Source organism: Bos taurus, chromosome 16 (assembly GCF_002263795.3).
Source record: "Bos taurus isolate L1 Dominette 01449 registration number 42190680 breed Hereford chromosome 16, ARS-UCD2.0, whole genome shotgun sequence".
NCBI classification, from domain to species: domain Eukaryota; kingdom Metazoa; phylum Chordata; class Mammalia; order Artiodactyla; family Bovidae; genus Bos; species Bos taurus.
In genome coordinates, this window is record NC_037343.1 from 23,681,950 (window position 1) to 23,706,364 (window position 24,415).

General features: G+C 38.7%; 1 protein-coding gene and 1 non-coding gene across 3 annotated transcripts in view; both read right to left on the reverse strand.

Moving 5' to 3' along the window:
- RAB3GAP2 (RAB3 GTPase activating non-catalytic protein subunit 2) overlaps window positions 1-24,415 on the reverse strand; it is a 103,998-nt gene that overhangs the window by 50,426 nt on the left and 29,157 nt on the right. For both annotated transcript variants that reach the window (XM_059875466.1, NM_001192199.1), the window contains exons 3-9: window positions 13,734-13,857; window positions 12,813-12,894; window positions 10,650-10,697; window positions 10,490-10,565; window positions 10,066-10,167; window positions 5,496-5,595; window positions 2,900-2,998 (exon numbers count right to left, since the gene is read on the reverse strand). In XM_059875466.1, coding sequence (XP_059731449.1) covers window positions 2,900-2,998; window positions 5,496-5,595; window positions 10,066-10,167; window positions 10,490-10,565; window positions 10,650-10,697; window positions 12,813-12,894; window positions 13,734-13,857 — 631 coding nt within the window. The remainder of the gene's footprint in view (window positions 1-2,899; window positions 2,999-5,495; window positions 5,596-10,065; window positions 10,168-10,489; window positions 10,566-10,649; window positions 10,698-12,812; window positions 12,895-13,733; window positions 13,858-24,415) is intronic.
- MIR664B (microRNA mir-664b) lies at window positions 80-139 on the reverse strand. The gene has a single exon (NR_107843.1). It is a non-coding gene; the product is annotated as a microRNA mir-664b (primary transcript).

Sequence of the window (24,415 nt, forward strand, 5' to 3'; positions counted from 1 at the left end):
GAGTTAATCAGACCTTTACATAAAGATGTACATGGAATAAAGCTCATGGCATGCCCCCTCTTTTTTATTTTTCCATTTTGTAGGCTGGGAGATAAATGAATAGAATAAAATTTTCTATCCAATCATTTCTCCTAGCCTGTTTCAATGTTCCAAAGTTTAATTAACAGAACAAGGAAGTCACCTTGAACTGAACTCAACACTTTGGAGTTTTGCAACATTTCTGTGTTCATAAAAAGTAAAGATAAATGGAATGTCTACCAACAATGTGCTTATTACAGATTATAGGCAGACCTTGGAAATATCGCAGGTTCAATTCCAGACCATCAAAAGAAAGTATCGCAGCCAAGTGAGTAAATGAATATTTCGGTTCCCCAGTGCAAATAAAAATATGTTTATACTATACTGTAGCCTGTTAAGAGTACAATGGTATGGTGTCTTAAAAAACAATGAACATACCTTAATTTAAAAATACTTCATTGCTAAAAATTGCTAACCATCATCTCAGCCTTTAGTGACGCCTAATCTTGTCGCTGGTAGAGGAGTTTGAAATATTTCAAGAATTACCAAAATATGACATAGAAACATAAAGTGAGTAAATGCTTTTGGAAAAATAGCACCCAGAGATTTCCTTGACAAAGGGCTGCCACAAACCTACAATTTGTGAAAAATGTAGTATCTTCGAAGTGCAATAAAGCAAAGTGCAATAAAACAAGGTCTATCTGTATTCCATACAAGAAATGCCACAACACACAAATGAGCTCTGTGTTAGGTATCTTCAGTTCACCCCTCTGGATTCACACTCCTTCCTTCTCTCCCTCCCGGTGTGTGCATGTTATGAACCCAGACTCTGAGCTGGATTCAGACAATGGGAAGCCCCACCAGGAGGTCAAAGACAGAAAAGAAAATGAAGTCAGGATACGTATTTCCTTGGGACCATTGGCCAAAAACCACCCTGCTCTTAAGCTGCTGATTCTACTCATTATCTCGAATGAGTAGAATTTAGGCCTAGGAGGAGCTAACAGTTGCACTGCTAATGAGCCCTGAGACACTGGACTATCCAATTCAGTGTGGTTCTCCTATACTACGACTGTATAAGTAGTTTCTCAGCAAAACCTCATCCAGTTATCTTATTTTTTCTTTATCTTTTATGTGCTATTTGAAAACTCTAACAAGCATATAATATTAAACAGAAAAAATAGGAATATATTTAAAAATAACATTTCCTTCTTCTCTACCGCCATTTCTACTCTTAGGTCAGAAGCCCATCACTTCTTACTGAGATTATCATAGCTTTCTTACTGCACTTAAGTTTCTCGTCTTGACCCATTCAAGTGATTTTTCCAACAGGCTAAGTGATAGTACCATTTTCTTGTTCAGAATCTTTTAAGGACTCTCAACATGGTGATGAGAAAAATAAAACTTCCTGTGCACAGTATCCTAGGCCTTCACAATCTGGCTGCTCCTCACAGGCTGGCCTCACTCGGGCCAGTTGTCAGTTTCTCCTGCACACAACGCATTTCCACCGCCATGTGAACCTTGTTCGCTAAACTGCCTCCCTGATGCTTGCCCTCCTGGCCAAATCCCACTCATTCTTTCAATCTCAGATTGAGGTCAACCTCCAGTTCCCTGATTCCCTTGGGCTTCTCCTCTGCCCCCACCCCGGAGGAATAGGTCCACTTGCTGATTCTGACAACTGTCACATGCTGCTGCTGCTGCTACGTCGCTTCAGTCGTGTCCGACTCTGTGCGACCCCATAGACCGGCAGGCCAACAGGCTCCGCCGTCCCTGGGATTCTCCAGGCAAGAACACTGGAGTGGGTTGCCATTTCCTTCCCCAATGCATGAAAGTGAAAAGTGAAAGTGAAGTCGCTCAGTCGTGTCCAACTATTAGCGACCCCATGGACTGCAGCCTACCAGGCTCCTCTGTCCATGGGATTTTCCAGGCAAGAATACCGGAGTGGGGTGCTACTGCCTTCTCCCTGTCACATGCTGTGATACTGTAATTGTTTTCACATGTTTCTCCCAACCAGCTACATGCATCCTGACAGCAGAAACCAAGTCTCTCCATCTCTGCATTCCTCACACCTAACATAACAAGCCTTCAAATACAGGTCACAAGAAGACATACGCTTTGCTCTATACTTTGTTGATCTAAATGTTACATTTTTAGAAGACTGATCTGGCAATTATATGAATCAAACTCATCTGTATAAAACTTAAGTCAAATAGTGGGTGATCCAAGACTGTACAGTAGGGACTTCCCTGATGGTCCAGTGGTTAAGATTTTGCCTTCCAATGCAAGGAGGTGCAGACCTCCCTGGTCAAGGGAGCTAAGATCCAACATGCCTCATGGCCAATAAACCAAAACATAAAACAGAAGCAATACTGTAACAAATTCAAAAAAGATTTTAAAAATGACTCATATTAAAAAACAATCTTATAAAAACAAAACAACAAAAAAACTGTACAGTACTGCTTATGCTAAGGGCATAATTACTAAAACCACTACCATTCCTTAAAGACATTAACTTCATCTCTAAGTCTAAACTACCCTCCAAATGTCTCACTGAAGACAATGATTTTCTTTTCACATGAGAATAAATGTTATTTGCTACGTTGTGACCAACTCTTTGCAACCCCACAGACTGCAGCCCACCAGACTCCTCTGTCCATGGGATTTCCCAGGCAAGAATACTAGAGTGGGTTGCCATTTCCTTTTCCAGGGGATCTTCCAGTATCCAGGGACCAAACCCATGTCTCCTGCATTGGCAGGTAGATTTTTTTTTAACCACTGAGCCATCAGGGAAGCCCTGAGAATAAATCTGCATTTCCAATAAATGAGATACTTCTATTAAAAAGTATAAGAAGTTCCAAAAGAACTGGAACTAGTAATGGCTTACCAATACTAGCATGATCAATAATTGTGTCAATATCTTGTAGACCCCATTTCTTATACGCTAATGGTGGTGGCTGGATGTTCTCATTGCCTGATGCTGCAGCTGTCAAAGATAAAAATTAGACAAACCAAACTTAAATATAATGGAGAAAATGAAGTTTTACCAAAAATCATTAAAAATATAATAACGACTTATTATTCTAAACTAATTAAAAATAAAGTAATATAAACCATGCATACAGTGAGATTTACTCACACGAAGACAATATACATAAAATACATATATTAAAAGACTAACCTGGCTGACATAAGAGATTCTGGAACACTTAAGGAATTAAAAAACACGACTAAAAACTCTAGACTACCATCAAAAATCAAGGTGAATTCAAACTGCAATTGAAGCCAAGTATGCAATTTCTCCCTCTTGAGAAAGACAGTGAATAAAATCCCTGAAGCAGCAACTAGTGTCTTAGTGAAACCTGATGGTACACCCCGCAGAAGCACACATGACAAAACAGAAGGATCTCAGATGCAAATAACTGAGACCAGGCTTGACAGAAAGATACGCTAACAGCGACAGCACTGCCAAGAAAATGAAGGAAATGCTGATCACCGACCATGGCATTTCCACCTAGGGAGAGAGGAATGAAAAGAAAAACAGCAGTTACACCTGGGGCCACAGGTTCATGCACAAGACCCCATGTGTCAGTACATTCTCAGGCTATGTATTAGAATACAGCTTGATTCTTGTCATTTATTCAGGAAGATGAAGAAAAGTACTCTGACAAAGGAAAACAGTAATCCTCTAAGCACTTCAGATTTGAAAGTAAGGCCAACCAGAGAGAGTTTTCCTATACTGTGAAATAAAAGTCACAACAATCTGTAGCTAAGTAATCAGATATTTAGAGCAACTTATAGTAAGAGGGCAGTAAATGGCTTACTTACTTGCTAGGAGATAAAATGGCTTTATGATCTCATACATAATAAAATAAATGGCAATTCAAAAGTAGTAAAAATGAAATGTCTAATGATACCAATTAAAGCATAACTATTTCTAGTTTATTTTACTGCAGAATTCTTATGCATAGAAAATTACAAAATTCTTAAACCTATAGAAAATTCTTATAGAAATTTCTATAGAAAATGACATATATATTAATGGTGACTATTTGAAATTTCTCCAAAATAAAAGACATTGAAACTTTACATGGACTAAATTTAAATAATTTAAAAGATTATGAAAATAGGTATAAAAATTCAAACAAATTCTGACTTTAGAGAAAAGCATGTACTACTAAAGAACCACATAACCAAGAAGATACTGATCATATATATCCACCTGTTGAAAAAACAGTGAAAACTGTTCTATTGCAATGTGAGATGCTGCATTCTCTCCCTGGAAGAAATTGCTTCTTCTGTGTCTTACAGTTTAGTTCTGGATTTATGAACAATCTTTATGAACTGGATAGCACATCTGAATTAAACTCTGCTTTATGGGAGCTAAATCATTTACAAGCTAAACTTTGCTCTTTTTAGGGCCATGAAGGCTCCTTTATTCTAAACCAGAAGAAAATGGGGTAAGTCAGCACCAACACTGGTATCTGCACTGACTTGGGGCTTTTTTACTTTTATTTTACTATCTTTAAAACTGGAATCTTAAAACTGATGGCGTGACTCTTACTGGCAGCATTTTTGCTTCTTATTGGAACAGAAAATAACAGTACATCTTGATTTTTAATGAAACAGAATATCCTCAAATAGCCTCAGAGTTTAAACTAGGGGTAGGGAAGGTTAAAGTGCACGGTTCATGCCAAAGTCTGGAACTGACATAGTTGCCTACATAGATTATATTTAGGGCTCTTAAGTTTTTTCTGTTCAGAAGTATTTCAAGTTAGCTAAAAGCAGCTCACGCTGCCTGCCTGTTGAGTCCTGCCTAGTGTGAGGAAAACGCCCCCTGCACACACTCCGCTTTCTTCGCCCCAGAGAGTGGAAGCAAGGCAGAATCACTTGATTTTACTATGCTGGCCCAAGTGGCACTCATTTAGTGAGAAATCTGGTTCCTCAGTGAGACACAACTGAATTCTCTATCCCAGTGCTGAACTTCTCTCTTAACTGGCCAAGACATATTGCTGAATTAGTAAAAAAAAAAAAAGCCAACCATTCAGCTGGCAACACGAGAGCTGAAGATCTAGTCCTCTCCTTTATCTTACTAATTAAGCAATCTACTGTGCTTAGTCGCTCAGTCATGTTCAACTCTCTGCAACCTCATGGACTGTAGCCTATCAGGCTCCTCTGTCCATGGGTATTCTCCAGGCAAGAACATTGGAGTGGGTTGCCTTGCTCTCCTCCAGGGGATCTTCCCAACCCAGGGATCAAACCCAGGTCTCCTGCACTGCAGGTGGATTCTTTACCATCTGAGCCGCCAGGGAAGCAATCTACTACACTCTCATTTCTATAGTAGTGTGTTTTGTTTTTTTTTTTCCTTCTCTTTAGAACTAGTTCAGAAGCCCTTTTTAATTTAGAAGACATATTTTTCTAAGTAGATTAAATTAAATAAGACAAATATCACCACAAGTTAGCTATTTCTTGCCCCAAATTACCTTTTGCTACCTGATTTCGACAAGCACGAAGAGACTGAAAAAGGCTAAATCCATCAATAGTCACAATGGCAGCTGGATATAATATACTCAACTCTTCATTCTGTTAAAGGAATAAGAAAGAAGAAAATATTTCCATTATTGCCAAATAAGCATATCTATGTTTCTGTTATAGCTGAATATCACGATTAATGTAAAATAAAGGAATACTATAACTAAACAACCATCAAACACCCAACACACAAGACAATAGCAGGCAGAGGAACAGTAAAAAACAAATAGACTTTTTTTTGAATGCCTTTTGGTCAAGGACTTAAAATTCTTCTCAAATATGAGCCTTTGTACATGGTGAATATTTTCAGGATAGACAAAGGGAGTAACCCAAAAAAGTACAAGTTTCATAAAAGTGAAATTTAGTCACTACATGGATGCAAACAACACATAAAAGTAAAAAGAAGAGAAAAACTCACCTGAAATCCCAGACGTATTTCAGTATATAGGGTCATACATAATCACACACTTTTGTACAAGACTATACCATATACAGTATTCTATAACAGGTTTTTCCTTATTCAGTAATATATCAATGATATTCTTCCATTTCAGTAAGTGAGCAAATCAACTTTTGTTGTGGCGATGCTGTATTGCATCATATGTGCCAAAATTTCAATTACTGATGGACTTTAGTTTGGTCTGCTGATTCCAGTCTCCCTCTTTACCATCCACACTCCACAGCTGGAGTGATCTTCCTGAGACACAGCAGAACAAACTACTCTCCTGATTAAATCTCTCCACTGGCTCCCTTCTGCACTTAGAATAAAACCTGAACTCTACCCAAGCTTCAAGATGGGGCCTCTCCCTCCAACATCATCTCACCCCTCTCCCCCTGCACCCTGAACACAGAGGTCATTGCACATTCACCTCCCAAGTCACTGCCTGCCTTTCTTTAGATCACTCAGGTCTTGGCACAAATGTGGTTGCTCTGAAAGGCTACTCCTGAGTCTGTCTCAAACATCAACTCCATTTCCTTGTCTCATTTCAATCTCATCAACATGATTACTTCCCTCACAGAACCTATCAGAGGCTGGAAACATCCTGAAAAATCTCCAGCTGTTCATCATTGGTTACCCTCCGTCACCTCCAAACTGTAGGCTCCACAAAAGCAGAAACCTTGCATGTCTGGTTCAAAAATGGATTCTCAGTGATTACAACTAGGCTGGGTACATAACGGGCAGTAAATAAATGTTTATGAATGAATGAAATATTTTCATTATTACGAACATCACTGCAGTAAACATTCTTTTGTATATATCTTTTCACATCACTTTGATCTAAATTCCTTCAGGGAGGTCTGTTGGGTCACAGAGCATTCACAATTTTCATTTTCATTCATATTATTAAACTATCTCAAGGAAGTACCTATCCGTTTATAATTCCACCGACAATACATGACAGTGCCTGATTCTCCCTCTGTCACCAAGTTTTGTTAATCTTCACCTTTGCCAATCTGAAAGGTGAAAACTTATCCAAATGTAGCTGCTTATAATTCTGAGATTATCAGTATCATTCACAAGTTTATCATATGCTGTCGATCAGTTATACTTCTTCTTTGGAGAACTGCCTTGTCCTTTTTTTCTACTAGACTGTTGGGGTGTTTCCATTTTTAAACAACATTTCTGTGGGCCACAAGGGGTGGGAGCTGATGTTGGGGTTCACATGACACTTTGACAATGCCTAGCTTACGCAGTCCACCGAGCATGGCAGTGGGGGAGAGGTCCCTGACAGGGAAGAGCTAACCACCAGCTAGCCAAGTATCTCCAAAACAAGACTGTTTTCCTGAAAAAGATACTCTTATAAACACCAATGTCCAAAAGCTGCAGAAATTGAGCTAAATGATAGGGATCTCTGTGCAAAAACCACAGAAGAGGTTTCTTTGGCATTCCAGAAAAACATCTTCCTTTAGAATCTTCTCCTGCAATGACCAGTCGTCCCACCTACTATACTCACTGCCCCCAGTTCTGAATTACAAGGAAATCTGCTCTTGCGATCTTTAATAGATGTGGGAGTGCACTAAAGATGCAGCAAATAGATATTTCTGATATACAAACTGATATATATTGGAACGAAAGATGCTTATGTAAAATACAGAGTAACAACAAAGACTTCCCTCCATGTGTTTAATAAATATTTTTCAGTGAAAAGATTTTGACTCACAAAAGCAAATAGCAAGTATTTAAATGTGAGTTATATTTTTCCACCAGCTCTAAACACAGATTATTACAAACACAGTCAAGTTTAAAGTATTTAAAGAACCTTCATCTTCCAGGGAATTTGTTTTTTTTTTTTTTTAAATGGCTCTTGAGAGGCAGCTTCAATAAACAGATCACCGTCTTGGATTTCCAACAGTTCCTTGTTTGTTTCCTGCAATAGTTCAATTTTCTCCCAACTCCTTACGATCAGCATTGTAACTTAAGTCTTCAGCTTTCAGTTTCATTTTCCTATAATGGGTCCTGGGAAGAGTTCGTTCAGTATCTGTGACTTCAGTCATCATCTTCAATCTAGTCTTTGTACCTCTAGGGTAGTTCTGTATCACTACAGGCATGATGGCATTTCATTTTATTTCCTACTATCACCTCAAACATGTACAAAATCAAATGCCTCAATGCAGGAGATCTTAGAGCCAACTCATTTTCTCTTTAAATTTGACACCTTGGGACTTTCTTGGTGGTAGTGATTAAGAATCTGCCTTGCAATGCAGGGGATGCAGGTTCAACCCCTGGTAGGGGAACTAAGATCCCACATGTAGTGGAGCAACTAAGCCCAGACGCTGCAAACCCTGAGCCTGAGCACCACAACTAGAGAGTCTGTGTGCCACAGCCAAAGATCGCACATGCCATCACTAACACCAGATGCAGCCAAAAAAAAATTCAGCATCTCGATACAGTACCCCGTCCTGTCAAATGTTCCTCCCTTTTCCCACAGCCATTCCAGTCCTGGCTCGCAGCACTGCATTCTATTACTGATAACTGAAAAAACAGGATAACTAGCCTCCCTGATTCCAGATTCTCACAAGTCCAATTCATCCAGAACAAGGTCCTTCAAGATCCCTTTGATGATACTACTTCCTTCTCATATCTCTGCTAAGTCACTTCAGTCGTGTCCGACTCTGTGCGACCCCACAGACGGCAGCCCACCAGGCTCCCCCGTCCCTGGGATTCTCCAGGCAAGAACACTGGAGTGGGTTGCCATTTCCTTCTCCAATGCATGAAAGTGAAAAAATAAAGTGAAGTCGCTCAGTCGTGTCCGACTCCCAGCAACCCCATGGACTGCAGCCCACCAGGCCCCTCCGTCCATGGGATTTTCCATGCAAGAGTACTGGAGTGGGTTGCCATATCTCTAGTAGCTTCTAAATCTTCTGAAGCAATTCTGATTTTCGCTTCACTTTCAAATTTATGAAAACAATCTGGTCACTCAGACTATTGGACAGTTTCTCAGTTTCTAACACAGTTGCTGTCTCACAGTTCCATGTTTGAATCTTTCCTGATTTTTTTCCTAACTACCTAAAATATTTTCCCTTCTTTTCTAAGTTCTATACCCATTTTCAAGGCTTAATTCAAACTCTACCTCCTCAATGAAATTTTCCTTTATTACCCTAGTCCTAATTGAGCTCCCTCATCTCTAGATTTGCACAGAAGTTATTCTGTTCATGTAAATTAGCAACTCATAAGGTAATGCTTAATACTACTGATTAACTCAATCACCAGTATGAACAGATATTAGTCTATTCTTACTGGTTAAATTTCACTCCAGTCTATCACACAATTTACGTCCACAAAGGAACACAATATACATTCATCTGCTTACTTCAAACCTCTTGGAAGCCGGACAGCACCAAGAGAGAAGGCATATTATATAGTTTTGATGATGTACCACACAAGATGTGCTGAACAAGAGCATATTAGTTCATGTGCCTCTACAATTACTGTAGACACAATCAAAATTTTTGACTGTGAGACAACCAAAATCTCACACAGCACCTAGGAAGAAGTGAAAACTGTGGAGTGCCTTAGACACTCAATAGTATTTTCTCTATCAAAATTTTCAATGAATATAAAATATTTTCCACAGTAAATAAAAACTGAATAACCCCTTTTCTGAGAAATAGATTAGTGCAATAAGTAGCACTATTAACTCTGTTGTTAATAGTGCTAAATCTTTTACTCTACATACTTTTAACACCTACGTCCAAATAAAAAAGATATAAGGTTATATAAAGCCAAGGTTATATAAAGCCATTTTTACCTTAAGTCACTATTAAGTTCTAAAAATGAGAAAATCTTTTGGTTTCCAACTTAAGTGTTTTATTTTACTGTAGAGCAAAGCACACGAAATTTCAGTAAGTAAAAGCAAGACTGGTGTTCCTTACTCAGCTATGAATAGCTTCTATTTCTAAAGTCTGACAACAGAGCTCACTGTGCCACGAGAAGATACCTTAAAGTTTCCACCCAACAAGAAGGAAGAAACCACTTCAGAGTAAAGCCACTGTCCCTCTGGACACAATCTCTTACGCTACCTGCTCAGTCACACCAGGATGTCGTGGGATTTCGTAGGTCCTGCATTTGAGCTGAAGCACTGAGTCCTCGTTCAGGAGCTGAGCGAGCAGCAGCACGCCGTTCTAGGAGGAAGCACAGAGACGAGCCCTGCTTGTTTTCTTACCAATATACCTGAACAGGTGAGGCTGGGCAAAGAGCGGCATTTCCCCCACAGGTCTTCCACGGATGCCAGGTGGTCAGTCTGCAGAAGAACATGGCTTCTCTTCTCTATAGTTTACAGCAGAACTTTCTACCACCATACCTCCCCTGTCCCAGCCTTCACCCCCATAAGTAATAACTACACATTCAAGTGGCAGGGAGTGAGTCACAAAGGAGTGTGATGGGAATGCGGAACCAGGTTTTCCAGTCAAATGGTGCCTTTCAACTGCGTAATGTTCAACTCACCTCTGTGTAGAAGCGTACGTAACCCGAAGTAAAGCCCACCACAATGCAGGTCCAGTCTGGACGTCCAGTGGAACTCCTGTTACAAACAAAATCAATGATCTTAAGAGTTCATACATCAAACCAAAAAAAAAAAAGCCTCACTTGACTCACTTATCCTTACCTCTTCTGGCTTGCTAGTGGGATGCACAGAGCACTGGTTACACATTCCCTAAAAACAAAGACAAAATCATATGTTTACCCAATCAATTTATCAATGTCTTTTCTATCTCTATGTTTGGATGTTAAAGGACAATTAAGTGGAAGATGAGTTCTGTGGACCAGTTCTATCCAATACATAAATTTAAAAAATGAGCAAAACTCCACCATAAGGAGGGTAATAAAACCCATTCACATAAAAGCTAACGTCACATTCACTCGAGGTTAATAAAAAAAACAGTATTTTTCATTCTGTATTGTCATGAAAAGCATAAAAGTAAAAAAAGCAAACCTTTACCGTATACAACTGATTATACACAAAAGTAAGAAAACATCAAGGGATCACCAAGCAGTCATTTCCCACTGTTCCCTTCTCCTCCACATAAGTGAAGAACTTGGGCAGAAGGTGGGAGGAACTGGCAATCACATAACAGGCAGACTGCATTTCTGTTGAGAACATGATTCTGGAGACTTGCCATATTTCAACTGGCTGGCTTCTTTTTCTTTTTATATTTTGCAGAAATTGCTGCTGATAACCTATTTCTAAGCACCTGATGAGCTGGATGGTCCCTAAAAGATTTTTTTTTTTCTGACATGCAGATTTGAGAAAAATTTGTCCCACGCACAGAGACAAGCCTCAAAATTAAAACAATGCCTACTGACTTCTTCCTTAAACTGTCAAAACTCAGGACCATCACCAGTTTATTCAACAAAGTATAAATCCTCTTCCCCATATATCAAACTAGACACCAAACAAAATGAATCTTTTTGGTTGTTTGTTGTCTCTAGGTAACTGAAAACATTAAAGTAACACACTAGCATAAGTGGGTGAGGCTCTTGACAGCCTCGGGCCCTCCTGTCATGCCTGCATGCTTAGTCATGTCTGACTCTTTGTGACCCTTTGGGCTGTAGCCTGCCAGGCTCCTCCGTTCATGGGGTTTTCCAGGCAAGAATACTGCAGTGGGCTACCATTTCCTTCTCCAGGGGATCTTCCCAACCCAGGGATTGAACCCAAATCTGTGTTTCCTGCATTGGAGGTGGATTCTTTACCCACTGAGCGATCCGGGAAGCCCTAAAGTAACTGAACCTTGCATGTGCATTTCTGACAGAAATTAAAAGTCTTCTAAATGCTTAGACTAAATGACTCAAGGAGAAATAGCATTTATTTTGACAAGAGTAGAAAATAATTCACTGAGTCTCTACAGAGTGTCAGGCATGTACTATGGATTTCTATTTGATTGTCTTTTATCTGAATTTAAAGTCTAAAGAACCTTATTCATTCCAACTAGATAACTTTCAGTCATAAAAATTTAACTGAAAACAATTTTTGGCTGCAGGTTCCAGGCTAGCAGCTCCATCACAGAACCATGCTAGAAATCTGGTTTTAAAACTCTAACCAGGTAGGTAAGAAACTTGAATTTACTAACTTGCATTTCTTAAGTATTTATGAGTTTTAACAATTAATGTAGCACTGTCCCCTTTAAGTACAAGCTCAGTGCTAACAAAGCAGAGAGGACCATGGCAGCCCTTGACGTTTTGGCTGAATAAAATTAACAATGAGGGACTTCCCTGGTGGTCCAGAAGTTAAAAGTGCATACTTCCACTGCAGGAGACACAAGTTTGATCCTTGGTTGGGCAACTAAGATCTCATATGCCATGTGGTATGCTTAAAAAAAAAAAAAGAGAGATAATAACAACAGAGAGCTAAGGAAAAAAGATTGTTCGTGGGGTTCTCAAGGCAAGAATACTGGAGTGGTTTGCCATTCCCTTCTCCAGGGGACCACATGTTGTCATGGGGTCGCAAAGAATCTGACACGACTGAGTGACTGAACTAAAGGAAAAGACAAAATATAGACAGGATATTATGGAGTTCTCTCTGAACTCTCCTGTAAATCCTCTCCAAACGCAAGGGTTGTTTTTTTTTTGGTTCTTTGATTAATAATTACATGGTTAATAAAATTAAAGTTTACTGCCCAAATCATGCTCTACAATCTCTAAAGCTGCAATGAACATACATTTAATCAACATTCCAAATGACGAAACGTCTTAGCAGACTGATATACAAGTCAAACAATTTCACATATACATTTAACATATGGAGAGACAAAAAGAACTAACTGGTCCCTACCCTTCTTCAACACTTAAAGAACCACTCCAACCAACAGCAAACTGCATTTCTTCCTTCCCTTTATCACTATGTTTCCATTTTGCTGAAAAAAAAAAAAAAATCATCACACAAAATAACTTTAATTACAGCATACTAAAACAGAATTTATTAATTTCATTATTTTACTTTAGAATGATAGGTGCAGAATTTAATAGTTCTATATTAACTTATGTAGGTCTTTCTATAAGTAAATATAAGATAATGTTTAAAAATTTTTATAAGATTGTTACAAAACTCTTTAGTCTCTCTTCCAATGCAATCCATATAATAAAGTTATTAATTCTATGTATTACCCCATCATTTTTATTTATAAAACTTTTATCTTCAATTGGCAAAGAAAAATTTTCTAATAGATTTATGCTATTGGAGAGCAAATCTGCTTAATAGCGCAACTCCGTACCCATTTAATACAAGACCTTATTTTGATCAGTGAGGTTTTCCACCTTCTATATATAGCCAAACTTTAATCTTCAACAAAAATTGTAAGCTAAGCTTATACCCCAAAAAGGAAACAAGAGTACTGTGAGCTTTCAAATTAGAGTTGAAAGTCACCCAATTCACATTATTGCTGAGAAGGGGGCAGTGGCCTTTTTAGCTCTAACTGCCCCTTGTGAGAATTGGGCAATGCCCAAAACTGCTTCTGAAGTGCCAGACAGAGACAGCTAGAGTATCTGCAGCCAAGATTGAAAGACAGAGAGGAAAGAAACAGAAGAGAAAGGAAAAGAAAGGGGAAGAGAAAGAAATAAAAGAGAATCAAAAGTGCTGTGCAACATATCAAGCTATCAAATGCTACCATATAATGGAGAAGTAACACTTTTTCTTTCTACCTAATTCATTTTCTATTCTATGCATTAAAATAAATGAAAATTATAGAGTACTTACGCACTAGAAATACAGCTTTTTGTTCCCGAGCTATAACCATAAGATCATTGGTTGGAGATAATGATAAAATACAATCTTGAAGCCAGCAAGTTTTTTGTGGTTTGCAAGTATTTCCTTCTTCTTCCTGTGAGTAAAACTACAATTACTTCCATGAAAAAATATCAAGAACAGTTCAACTCACCACGTCCACCTTGAGAAGCAACGGAAAAGAAACCTTCCCAATTCTTTTATAGTCTCAATAATATTTGTTACCAAAACATGTCAAAGATGACCAATAAAAAAATACTCACCACAAGCAGATCTCAATTTTGAAAATTCATGTAAAAATTTTTAATAAAACAGATAGCAAGACATTAAAAGAATCTCACATAGGGATCATTCCAGGAATGATTTAGTTAGGAAATCTGGTAACTAATCCTACTTGAGACAGATAGCTAGGGCATCTGCAGCTAGACAGCAAAGAAAATATTACCTGGCACTTATGGCCTGTAAAGTGTAACATTTCTTTTTATGTGATCTGAAAGGTGTTTTATTTTTTTCAACTGAATATGTACTTACTATATAGGTAAATTCCTATGGTTAAAAATTCACAGATCCAAAAAGGTCTTTGCAAAGTCTGACAATTCCTGTGTCCCAGCCACCCTGCTGTTCACTCTGGAGACAGCAGTGCGACTGTATCTCATGTGTATTTCCAGAGACACCATGCACATAGGCAAATATAATTAACTACCCCTTTCCCCTTTCCTGACACAAATGGTAGCATGCTACATACATACTTCTATATTTTTTTTCTCTTAACATATACCTTAGATTTCACTCTACCTAAAGTTCCTAAATTTTTTAATGGCTGTAGCGCATTCCATTGTAGAAACACCCCAGCCCCCACTGATTGACATTTGTGTTGTTCACAGTCTTTTGCTGCTACAAATGATGCTACAATGAATAATTTTATACATTTATCAGTTTATGTGGGAGGATGCCAGTAGGATAAGTTCCTAGTCAAAGGGAATGTGTGTTAGTAAATTTGCTAGCTATGCCCAAATTGTGCTCTGCAGAAGTTGTGTTAACTTATAATCTAACCCAGCAAGTTTTGAAAGTGCTTGCTTCCTCAGGGACTCTTCAAAAGCGCTTTAACTCTGATTTTTGTCCAACTAGCACATAAAAAGTAGTATCTTAGTCTACAGCATTGCTCTTATGAGTGAGAATGGGTATTTTTTCATATGCTGAAGAGACTTTTCTATGAACAGTATATTGTTCCTTTCCTTTGCAGACCCCCTGTTGGGTTGCTGATCTTTCTCTAATTGATTTGTATATACCTTTTTTTACATAAAGCATTTATTTTTCCTGATAACATTGTATTGCTTATTGGAGATTTATTTTGTTTTATTCAAAACACAGAAAATAGAAGGGGAAAATCACCCACAATTGGGACACCACTGAATTTTCATACTATCATCCTAATGGCTATAGAAGGTTCTTTTCCTTAGAAACTGCCTAACTATTCTGCTATTTAGGTGCATGTTTTGACATTATTAAAAAAAATGCTACAACAAAACCTTTACATACCTTTCCCTTCTTTCGTTTTCTACTTAGCATTTTTACATACAAAGAAAATTGGCCCTTTGAACAAAAGCTTTCCCCAGTTCATGTCATAGCTTAGTTTTCTTCATGCAGAATTTTAAAATTTTATGTCTTAAAATTACTGATCTATTTATATTTACTCTCTTATAGCTCCTTATAGCTCCTAGGTTTTATGTCATTTGATCTTCCACCTTACTCAACCCTACCCGACAGCTTTTGGATTGAATTAACCAAGATGAGAGGGAAGAGGGGGGGAAGAGATGCAGAATGCTGTCATTAAAAAAAAAAAAAAAATTATGGTTTTTAAAGCTTTAGGACTTCTCTGGTAGCTCAGATGGTAAAGAATCCCCCTGCAATGTGGGAGACCTCGGTTCTACCCCTGGGTTGGGAAGATCTCCTGGAGAAGGGATGGGCAACCCACTCCAGTATTCTTGCCTGGAGAATTCTGTGGAGAGAGGAGCCTTGTGGGCTATAGTCCATGGGGTCGCAAAAAGACATGATTGCGTGACTACCACAAACAATAAGAATATATTGCTAGTACAATGAAATTTAAAGGATTTTAAAAACAGAAAATCATCCTAATCAGAAATATTATGGCAGTATTTCTAGGAAAGATAAATATTTCTTGCTGTGATACTATCAAAGAAATGTTTAAAACAGAAATAAAATACGGATTATAAGAAACCCTTAGGAAAATCTCCAAGTAAGTCTGAAACCTCTGGAATAGCCATCGAATTATTTTTCCTTCTCAATGGAACACTGAGGAATCAACCATATTCCTCTTTCTTCTGCAAGGTACGCTAAAGAGGTTGCACTCACTCCCAAAAGATAGGGAGAAGAGTCATACTGGCACGATCCCTTATTTTAGTAAAGCTACAATTTTTAGGACTTTTGTTATCTAGTCTGTTGTTTTTAATGTGTATTTTTCTACATATAAGCCAAGGAGAAAATTATTCCCTAAAAAGTGAAAGTTATAAGGTAAAAGTTGAGTTGTAATTCACTTCTCCCCTGACCCACAATCTCCACCCGAGTGCATAGTCTCTGTTTGGCCGGCACGCACCCAGGACTCCTCACAGCGCCTTGGCCGCCGAGGGCATCACTGCCCTATGGTTTCCTCTACTTCAATGAGATCCAATTACACTAACTGACGTTCAGGAGTTTTCAAGGGAAAACATCCTTCAGAAAGAAGAATCAAAGCAGGGAGAGTGATACAGGGTTATTATTTAAGTGTTCTGTTTGATAAGAAATTAAGAGTATCTAAACTCTTTGACTGCTCTATAAAATTTCCATCTCATTGTAATAGAAAAGAAATCCAAACAATGTTCCAGAATAGGGATAATACAGCTCTACTTTTGGCAAGCTCTATAAAAAAATTTTTTTTTAAATAATAGAACATCTATACAAATGGGTTCCTTCCTTTTATCATACTTCCAAAATTTTGTTCAAACAGTAAACTCCAAAAAGTTTGTAAAAATTACTTTTCAACAAAGAGTATTATTCCTGTTTTTATCCTGTTTTCAAAATACTGTCACTAGTAAGGATGAGAGCTGTGTTTACATTTGCCCAAAAGACAAAGAGTTTAAGAAATTCAAAGATGGAAGGCATTTAAAGACTAACTGGCCCACACCTCATTCTACAATAAAGATAAAAGTCTTGGGATGGTTAAAAATATGTACTCCCTGCCACACAATCAGCATCTGAGGCCAGAGGACAACCACTCTCATCTTGGTGGGTGACTGCAACAGGTCTTTAAGAAGCCTTAGGATTTGACGCCCGGAGAAGGAAATGGCACCCACTCCAGTACTCTTGACTGGAAAATCCCATGGACGGAGGAGCCTGGTAGGCTGCAGTCCATGGGGTTTCGAAGAGTCAGACACGACTGAGCAACTTCACTTTCACTTTTCACTTTGATGCATTGGAGAAGGAAATGGCAACCCACTCCAGTGTTCTTTCCTGGAGAATCCCAAGGATGGGGGAGCCTGGCGGGCTGCTGTCTGTGGGCCGCACAGAGTCGGACACAACTGAAGCGACTTAGCAGCAGGATTTGACTCCAGTCTCAGTCAATGAAAAGTGTGTTCTCTAAAAGAACTGCCCTATTCCTTATCGCTAAATAGCAGACTGGGCTTCCCTGGTGGCTAAGAGGTAAAGAATTCAACTGCCAATGCAGGAGATGCAGGTTTGACTCCTGGGTCGGGAAGATCCCTCAGAGAAGAATGGCAACCTGCTCCAGAATTCTAGCCTGGGAAATCCCAGGAACAGAGGAGACTGGCTGGCTATAGTCCACAGGGTCACAAACAGTCTGGACACAACTTAGCAATGACACAACAACAATATACCAGGCTACTCTTCCTGTGGTTCTGCAAATTGATTTAGAGCTGTGAGGAACCATATTTGAACATGGGAGTCAGCACATTCTTGAGGCACTGCTCTGAGTTCTTCCTTTAGAAAGATTCTTTCCTCTTTTCTATCTGTCCATCTCACATGCCAGTTCCTACTGCAATCTCATTCTCCTCTGACTTTACCATCCTTCGGATTTATTGCCATGAAAAGTCTTACTATTCTCTGATGTTTCTTCTGTGATTGCATTTCTCTAACCCTAGACTAGACGTCTTCGATACTTTCTATGACTCCTCTACTCCGCTCACTGCACAACCGCAAACGTGAGTGAATAACAGCTTTCCAATTCCTCCTTATTTATATTCACAAAGATACCCGAATTACCTAGTATTTATTCTTACACATGAAACTATATAACAGTGAGCAATTGATTCAAGACTAGTATGCTAAGTAATGTATCCATAAGGAATAATAGTATCTTTAGTAATATTTTTCCTTAAGTAATTTTATGATTTAACATTTTAAGATTATGGCTGATGTACCCATGCAAAGAATCGCAAAGAGTCGGACACGACTGAGCGACTGATTTGATCTGATCTGATCTGATCCATGTAGGTACAATATCCATGTAGGTACAAGTAAACACACTAAGAACTACTCTCTCTATTGGGTTTAGAATTCAGTGTCAAATTATAATCAAGCTTTGTCTGCCACCATGTCCAGCAAGTGGACTATAAGGTATTTCAGCACAAACATGAGTTCTGCCCTGTAAGAATTAACCAAGATGAAAGCAGAAGAAGTAGATATCACTGAGAAGCAAATTCAGAGAAACTACTCCACAATGACTGGTTACATCCCCACCCTTGCTGAGCCATCTCAATCATGTACATTTTTACTAATATGAAACCACATGGATCAGCATTCCAATTTCATCTATTGATGATGAGGGCTGGTGGGGGAGGGGTGAGAAGATGGCAAAAACCAATACCTTCCATCACTCTTCACTCTCCAACTCTCCATCTTTCCTGTGACTGTGGGACTAAAAGCAGATCTTCCTAGTCTATCATGGCAAAACTGACTGAGTACAAGTGGGAGTTCCATATACCAAAATTAAGTTATACAACACTCACATGACTATCTTGTATAGGCAGAGGTCAAAGATACTGTGGGTTCAGCTACAGACCTCCACAATAAAGCAAACACCACAACAAAGTGGGTCACATGAATTTTTTGATTTCCCAGCACATATAGAAGTTATGTTTATATATACTATCCTGTGGTCTATTAAATGCATAATAGCATTATGTCTAAAAAATGTACACTCTGTAATTTAAAAATACTTATTGATAAAAAATGCTAACCATCATCTTAGCCTTCAGCAAATCATAATCATTTTACCAGTAGAGGATCTGAAATATTTCAAGAATTAGAAAATTGTGACAAAGAAACAGGAAGTGAACAAATGTTGTTGGAAAGTGGCATCAATCACTTGTTTGATGCAAGGTTACCACAAACCTTCAATTTGTTAAAAAGAAAAATAAACCACTATATCTGCAAAGCACAATGAAATAAGGTATGCTATTCCTTGTTGTTGTGGTTAAGTCACCTCCAACTCTTTTGCAACTTCACAGACTATAGCCTTCCAGGCTCTTCTGTCATGGGACTTCCCAGGCAAGAATACTGGAATACATTGCCATTTCCTTCCCTAGGGCTTGTACTATATTAGGTTACATTATATTAAGATATCATATTATCATTAGGATTTGACATGTTATAAAATTCTAGATTTAAAGCTTTAGTCTTGCTGCTTGGGAATGATGCTAGCTTGTCACGAAATCCAATGGTGTGTGCTCTTAACACAAGTTCGATAGCTCTTTTGATCCACAGCCACACTGGGGCTGGGTAGGAGCAACTACAAGTTCCTGGTCACATTTAATTCTGAAGATACAATATTCAATGTATCAGATTTGATAAAATAAAAAGCCTTTTAAGGACACAACTAAAAACAAGTATTATCTTTAAAATTATAAACAGAGCTAAAATGTGTTATTTCTCCACAGGCTTAGCTATTTTGCCCCATGCAGTGTGAATTTTTATCAGAAAATGATAAAGCAAATGGAAGAACTGAAAACAACTGGGAGTGGAGGTGGGCGAAGTACTCCTATAAATCAAATGTCTTTCAATAAATCCTCAAAAAGAAAAAGAAATCCCTTGCTACATCTGAATCAACAACTAATATGCTGTACACAAAGGCAGGCAAAGAACAAAAGGACGGGAAGTAGAAGTCCTACACTGTTCACTGTCCTAGAATGCCTGCTACTCACACCCGAGCAACGTGGCAGGAATGAGGCCAGTCATGTGAAATCTCCTCTCACGATACAGGAATCCTTTGGCGCCACCCTAAGCAGAAGACAGTGATTCCATCAGAGGAAGTGTTTGCCCCAGATGTGTGTTTGGGTTTGGCCACCTAACTCAACAGGAATGACACAGGGCTGACATCAGTGACCTGGATGATGTACAACAGGAACATCTGCCAAACACTAAGTGCCAGACGCTGTGTTCAATACTTTACACATAAATCGTACTTAATTTTCACTGTTGCTCTCCAAGAAGGTTCCATTACTCCTCTCCTTCCCTACATCACACAGAGGGAGCAGGGATTTGGACGCAGGCATCTGAACGCAGGCCCTGGGGTGCAACTGCCTGGACAACCCCCTGTGCTGTTTCCATGCTGCACTGCCCTGAGAAGCTGCGCCCTAGAAGCAAAACAGTCACAGCCCCTTCAATTCCGCTCTGCTCTGCGTTCAGAATGAAGGGGGTGACAAGGAGCTCTAGTCTTCTAACTGAAAGATGAGGGCCCCTCGATGATTAAAAAAGTAAAGGGAGGAAAGTGGGCTGTCAAGGTCTCGTAAGAATGTGCCAACACACATTTGCTGGCTGGTAAGATGCAAGCTCATACTGTTTTGTACCATAAGGGCATCTGCTACCAATTAAGATTTTTCTGAAAACCTCCCACACGAATATGGGGCCTGTGGCTAGGAACAATGCTCCCTTGAAGGTAATGATTCTAAAATAATGTGATCACGTGATAAAGTACTTAATTTTCCTAGTGAGGCATGATATTTAAAAAAACAAAACAGCACCATCAAGGAATACCTTGGCTTTCCACAAAACTCAGCATGCACTCAGATACTAAAGTTAACATTAAATTCACCCATTAGCTATAAAACACAGCTCCTGCTTAGGGGTGAGAAAAGAGAATGTATAATTTTCTTTTAGCATATCCTAAACTTCAAAGTTTTTTCTTTGCCTTGAGATTAGTAAAATATTTTCTTAATCTGCACAAATATGGAAGCCATCAATGTGGATTATGAAAGGGAATCCATTCTAAACACTAGGACTGTAACAAATATGTAATTTAAAATTTTATTTCTTTTGATGTTAATCGCACAAATTCATCAAACGATTAGTCTTTCACAAGGCAGCAGATGGGAAAATGTAGTAATTTAACCAACCTTTCATTATAGCTGGCCACCACAGGGGCTGGTAAATATCACTCTGAAGAGTGGCACATGTTTTGTGGTGCATCAACCACTGTGATGACTAGAGAGCCCCGGCCCAGAGTAATTTTTCAAGGCCTTCAACTTTAGTTAATAAGTCCATCATGTGCAGTTTTCATTGTCACTGTCACTGTGCTGTCACAGACACGCACACGTGACAGTGGTGCCGACAGAATCCAGTACAAATAAGGGACTGTCAGCACAGTCAGCGTGAATTCTCAGTATTTCACTTCCTAATTCATGGGCATAAACTAGTCAGCTACACTTTCTGACTGATGTTGAAGCTGAAGCTCCAATATTTTGGCCACCTGATGTGAAGAGCTGACTCATTTGAAAAGACCCTGATGTTGGGAAAGATTGAAGGTAGGAGGAGAAGCGGACGACAGAGGATGAGATGGCTGGATGGCATCACCAACTCAGTGGACATGAGTCTGGGTAAACTCCCGGAGTTGGTGATGGACAGGGAGGCCTGGCGTGCTGCGGTTCATGGGGTCGCAAAGAGTTGGACACAACTGAGCGACTGAACTGAACTGAACTACACTTTCTAAACCAAGAGATGTAAGTGCTTGGCAATTTTGAAACACAAAGAAGTAAATAACAATGCTATATAAGTTGTCTTTTTTTTCTAGTTTCCTATTAGCATATGTACTACCCAATGCTTCTCAAACTTTTTTTTTAGGTTGCAGGACTTTCTTATTCCCAAACAAAATTTTATACAGTATTTTAACATATGAAATAGATAAAATCAGAAATGAGGAAGCATCTCTGCAGAACCTTAGAGCTTTCTCTAACACAGCATGAAAAGTATTGGTCTTGGCCATTTTCCAGATCACAGACTAAAATTCTCAAATCAAACATCTTAAATTAAGGTCTTGTCAATATTAAAATGAGGCAAGGCAAGAGCTATAATGTTGGTTACAAATTTCATTACAGATAAAACAAAGGAAAAAAATTTACAAACACAGTCACAAAAACCTCTGACTTCAATCTTTCAGTTTTTAAAATTATTTCTCTTTCTAACCTTAGAGTAACTTAACGATCATTCAGTAACCTTTCCAGTTTTATTTCAACTGTCAATTACAGTAGGATTAATTCTGCTATTATTTTAAATTGAATATATATGATCCCATTTTTAGAGAATTATCTGTTTGCCCATTCATCCAACCACTCAGCCAAATATGCCCACAATTACAGCTTCTTAAAGTTAGTAATGATGACTATTCTTAGATGTCAGAAAGTTGACTATCTTATTCTTTATATTTTTTTCCCTACCTGAATTTTCTATAAACTTCATTTTTACAAAACAAATTCATTACTCACAAAAAATTCACTTCACAAATAATTACAACAAAACACCAAACATAAAAATCAAACTTCTAAAAAAAAAAAAAAATCAAACTTCTTTATTTTTGAGACAACACTTAATACTAAAATCTATGTGCTTCCTGGGATATAAGAAAGTACTAAACAATTATTGCTCAAAATCTTTACTATCTAGTTGGACAAATAAGACTCAATAAACAAGAAATAATCAGCACCCAACATAAATAAGAACAGATCTGACAGTTAAACTATGCTATGGACCTTAAACCGCTATTAGTGTTCACACACACACACACACACACACCAGTACTGCTGCTGCTGCTGCTAAGTTGCTTCAGTCATGTCCGACTCTGTGCGACCCCATAGATGGCAGGCCACGAGGCTCCCCCGTCCCCGGGATTCTCTAGGCACACACACACACAGACACAACAGTACACATTCCCCCAAAAATATCTGAGTAAAAAGATGACCAACCTCACTCATAAATTTAAAAATAAAATTAAAACACTGAAATAGCATTTCACATCATTCTGATTTTGCAAAGTATATAGTTTGATAATCTACTAGGGGCCAATGATTTCGAAAAGTACCGCAGTAAGAAAACACATCCATCTCTCATTGTCTTGAGTTTCCCAGGATTGATAAAAAGAGGCATACAGAGAAATATTTCATTTTTTACAAAATAAATAGCGTACAATGATGGAAAGCAATTAGCTCAGAGATGTTTTCATTTCTGTGACACAGAGAGGGAAGGAAGACAGTCTCACTATGTTTGGAATATATGCTGAGGCAGGCTTTTAGAAGCACCATTTGGCAATTTCTATTCAAATTTGAAATAGACATGTATACCTTTTCGGGATTCCCTGGTGGCTCAATGGTAAAGAATCCGCCTGCCAATGCAGGAGACATGGGTTCCATCTCTGGGTCAGGAAGGTCAACTAGAGAAGGAAATGGCAACCCACTCCAGAATTCTTACCTGGGAAATCCCTTGGATGGAAACTGGCGAGCTACAGACCATGGGATGGCAAAAGAGTCAGACATGACTTAGTAATAACTAAAACAACAACAACATGTATACCTTTTAGGAATTTATTCTAAAGGAAGAATAAGAATGGGTAACATTTACTGAGGCACATACTGTGTATGTTCCAGGTACTATTTTAAGCACTTCTCATTTCATCCTCCTAATAATCCTATAATTTTAATCCTATGACTAATAATCCTATTAGTCCCACTTTAGGAATGAGGTAACTGGAGAAGGCAATGGCACCCCACTCCAGTACTCTTGCCTGGAAAATCCCATGGACGGAGGAGCCTGGTAGGCTGCAGTCCATGGGGTCGCTAAGAGTCAGGCACGACTGAGCGACTTCACTTTCACTTTTCACTTTCATGCATTGGAGAAGGCAATGGCAACCCACTCCAGTGTCCTTCCCTGGAGAATCCCAGGGATGGGGGAGCCTGGTGGGCTGCCGTCTATGGGGTCGCACAGAGTCGGACACGACTGAAGCGACTTAGCAGCAGCAACTGGACTGAGAGAAGTTATAGAACTTTTCCAAGGTTCTACAGTCACTGAGTGGCAAAGACAAGATAGAAATTCCGGCAGTCTGACTTTCAGTCATCATACTGCACACACGTGTAACCAAAGAGGCACAGTAGATGTAAAGATGATTACAGCACTGCCTGTGACAGAAAAGAACAAGAAAATAATAAAATGTCTCTCAATAGGGGTGTGCTTGAATCAATCACAATACATCTAGACAATGAAATAGTACTACTTTAAAAGAACTAGATGATTTAAATATGGAGACACAGAAAAACCTCCACATTACACTAAATGGAAAAGGCAAGACTTAGAACAGTATGTAAAAATGAAATCTATAT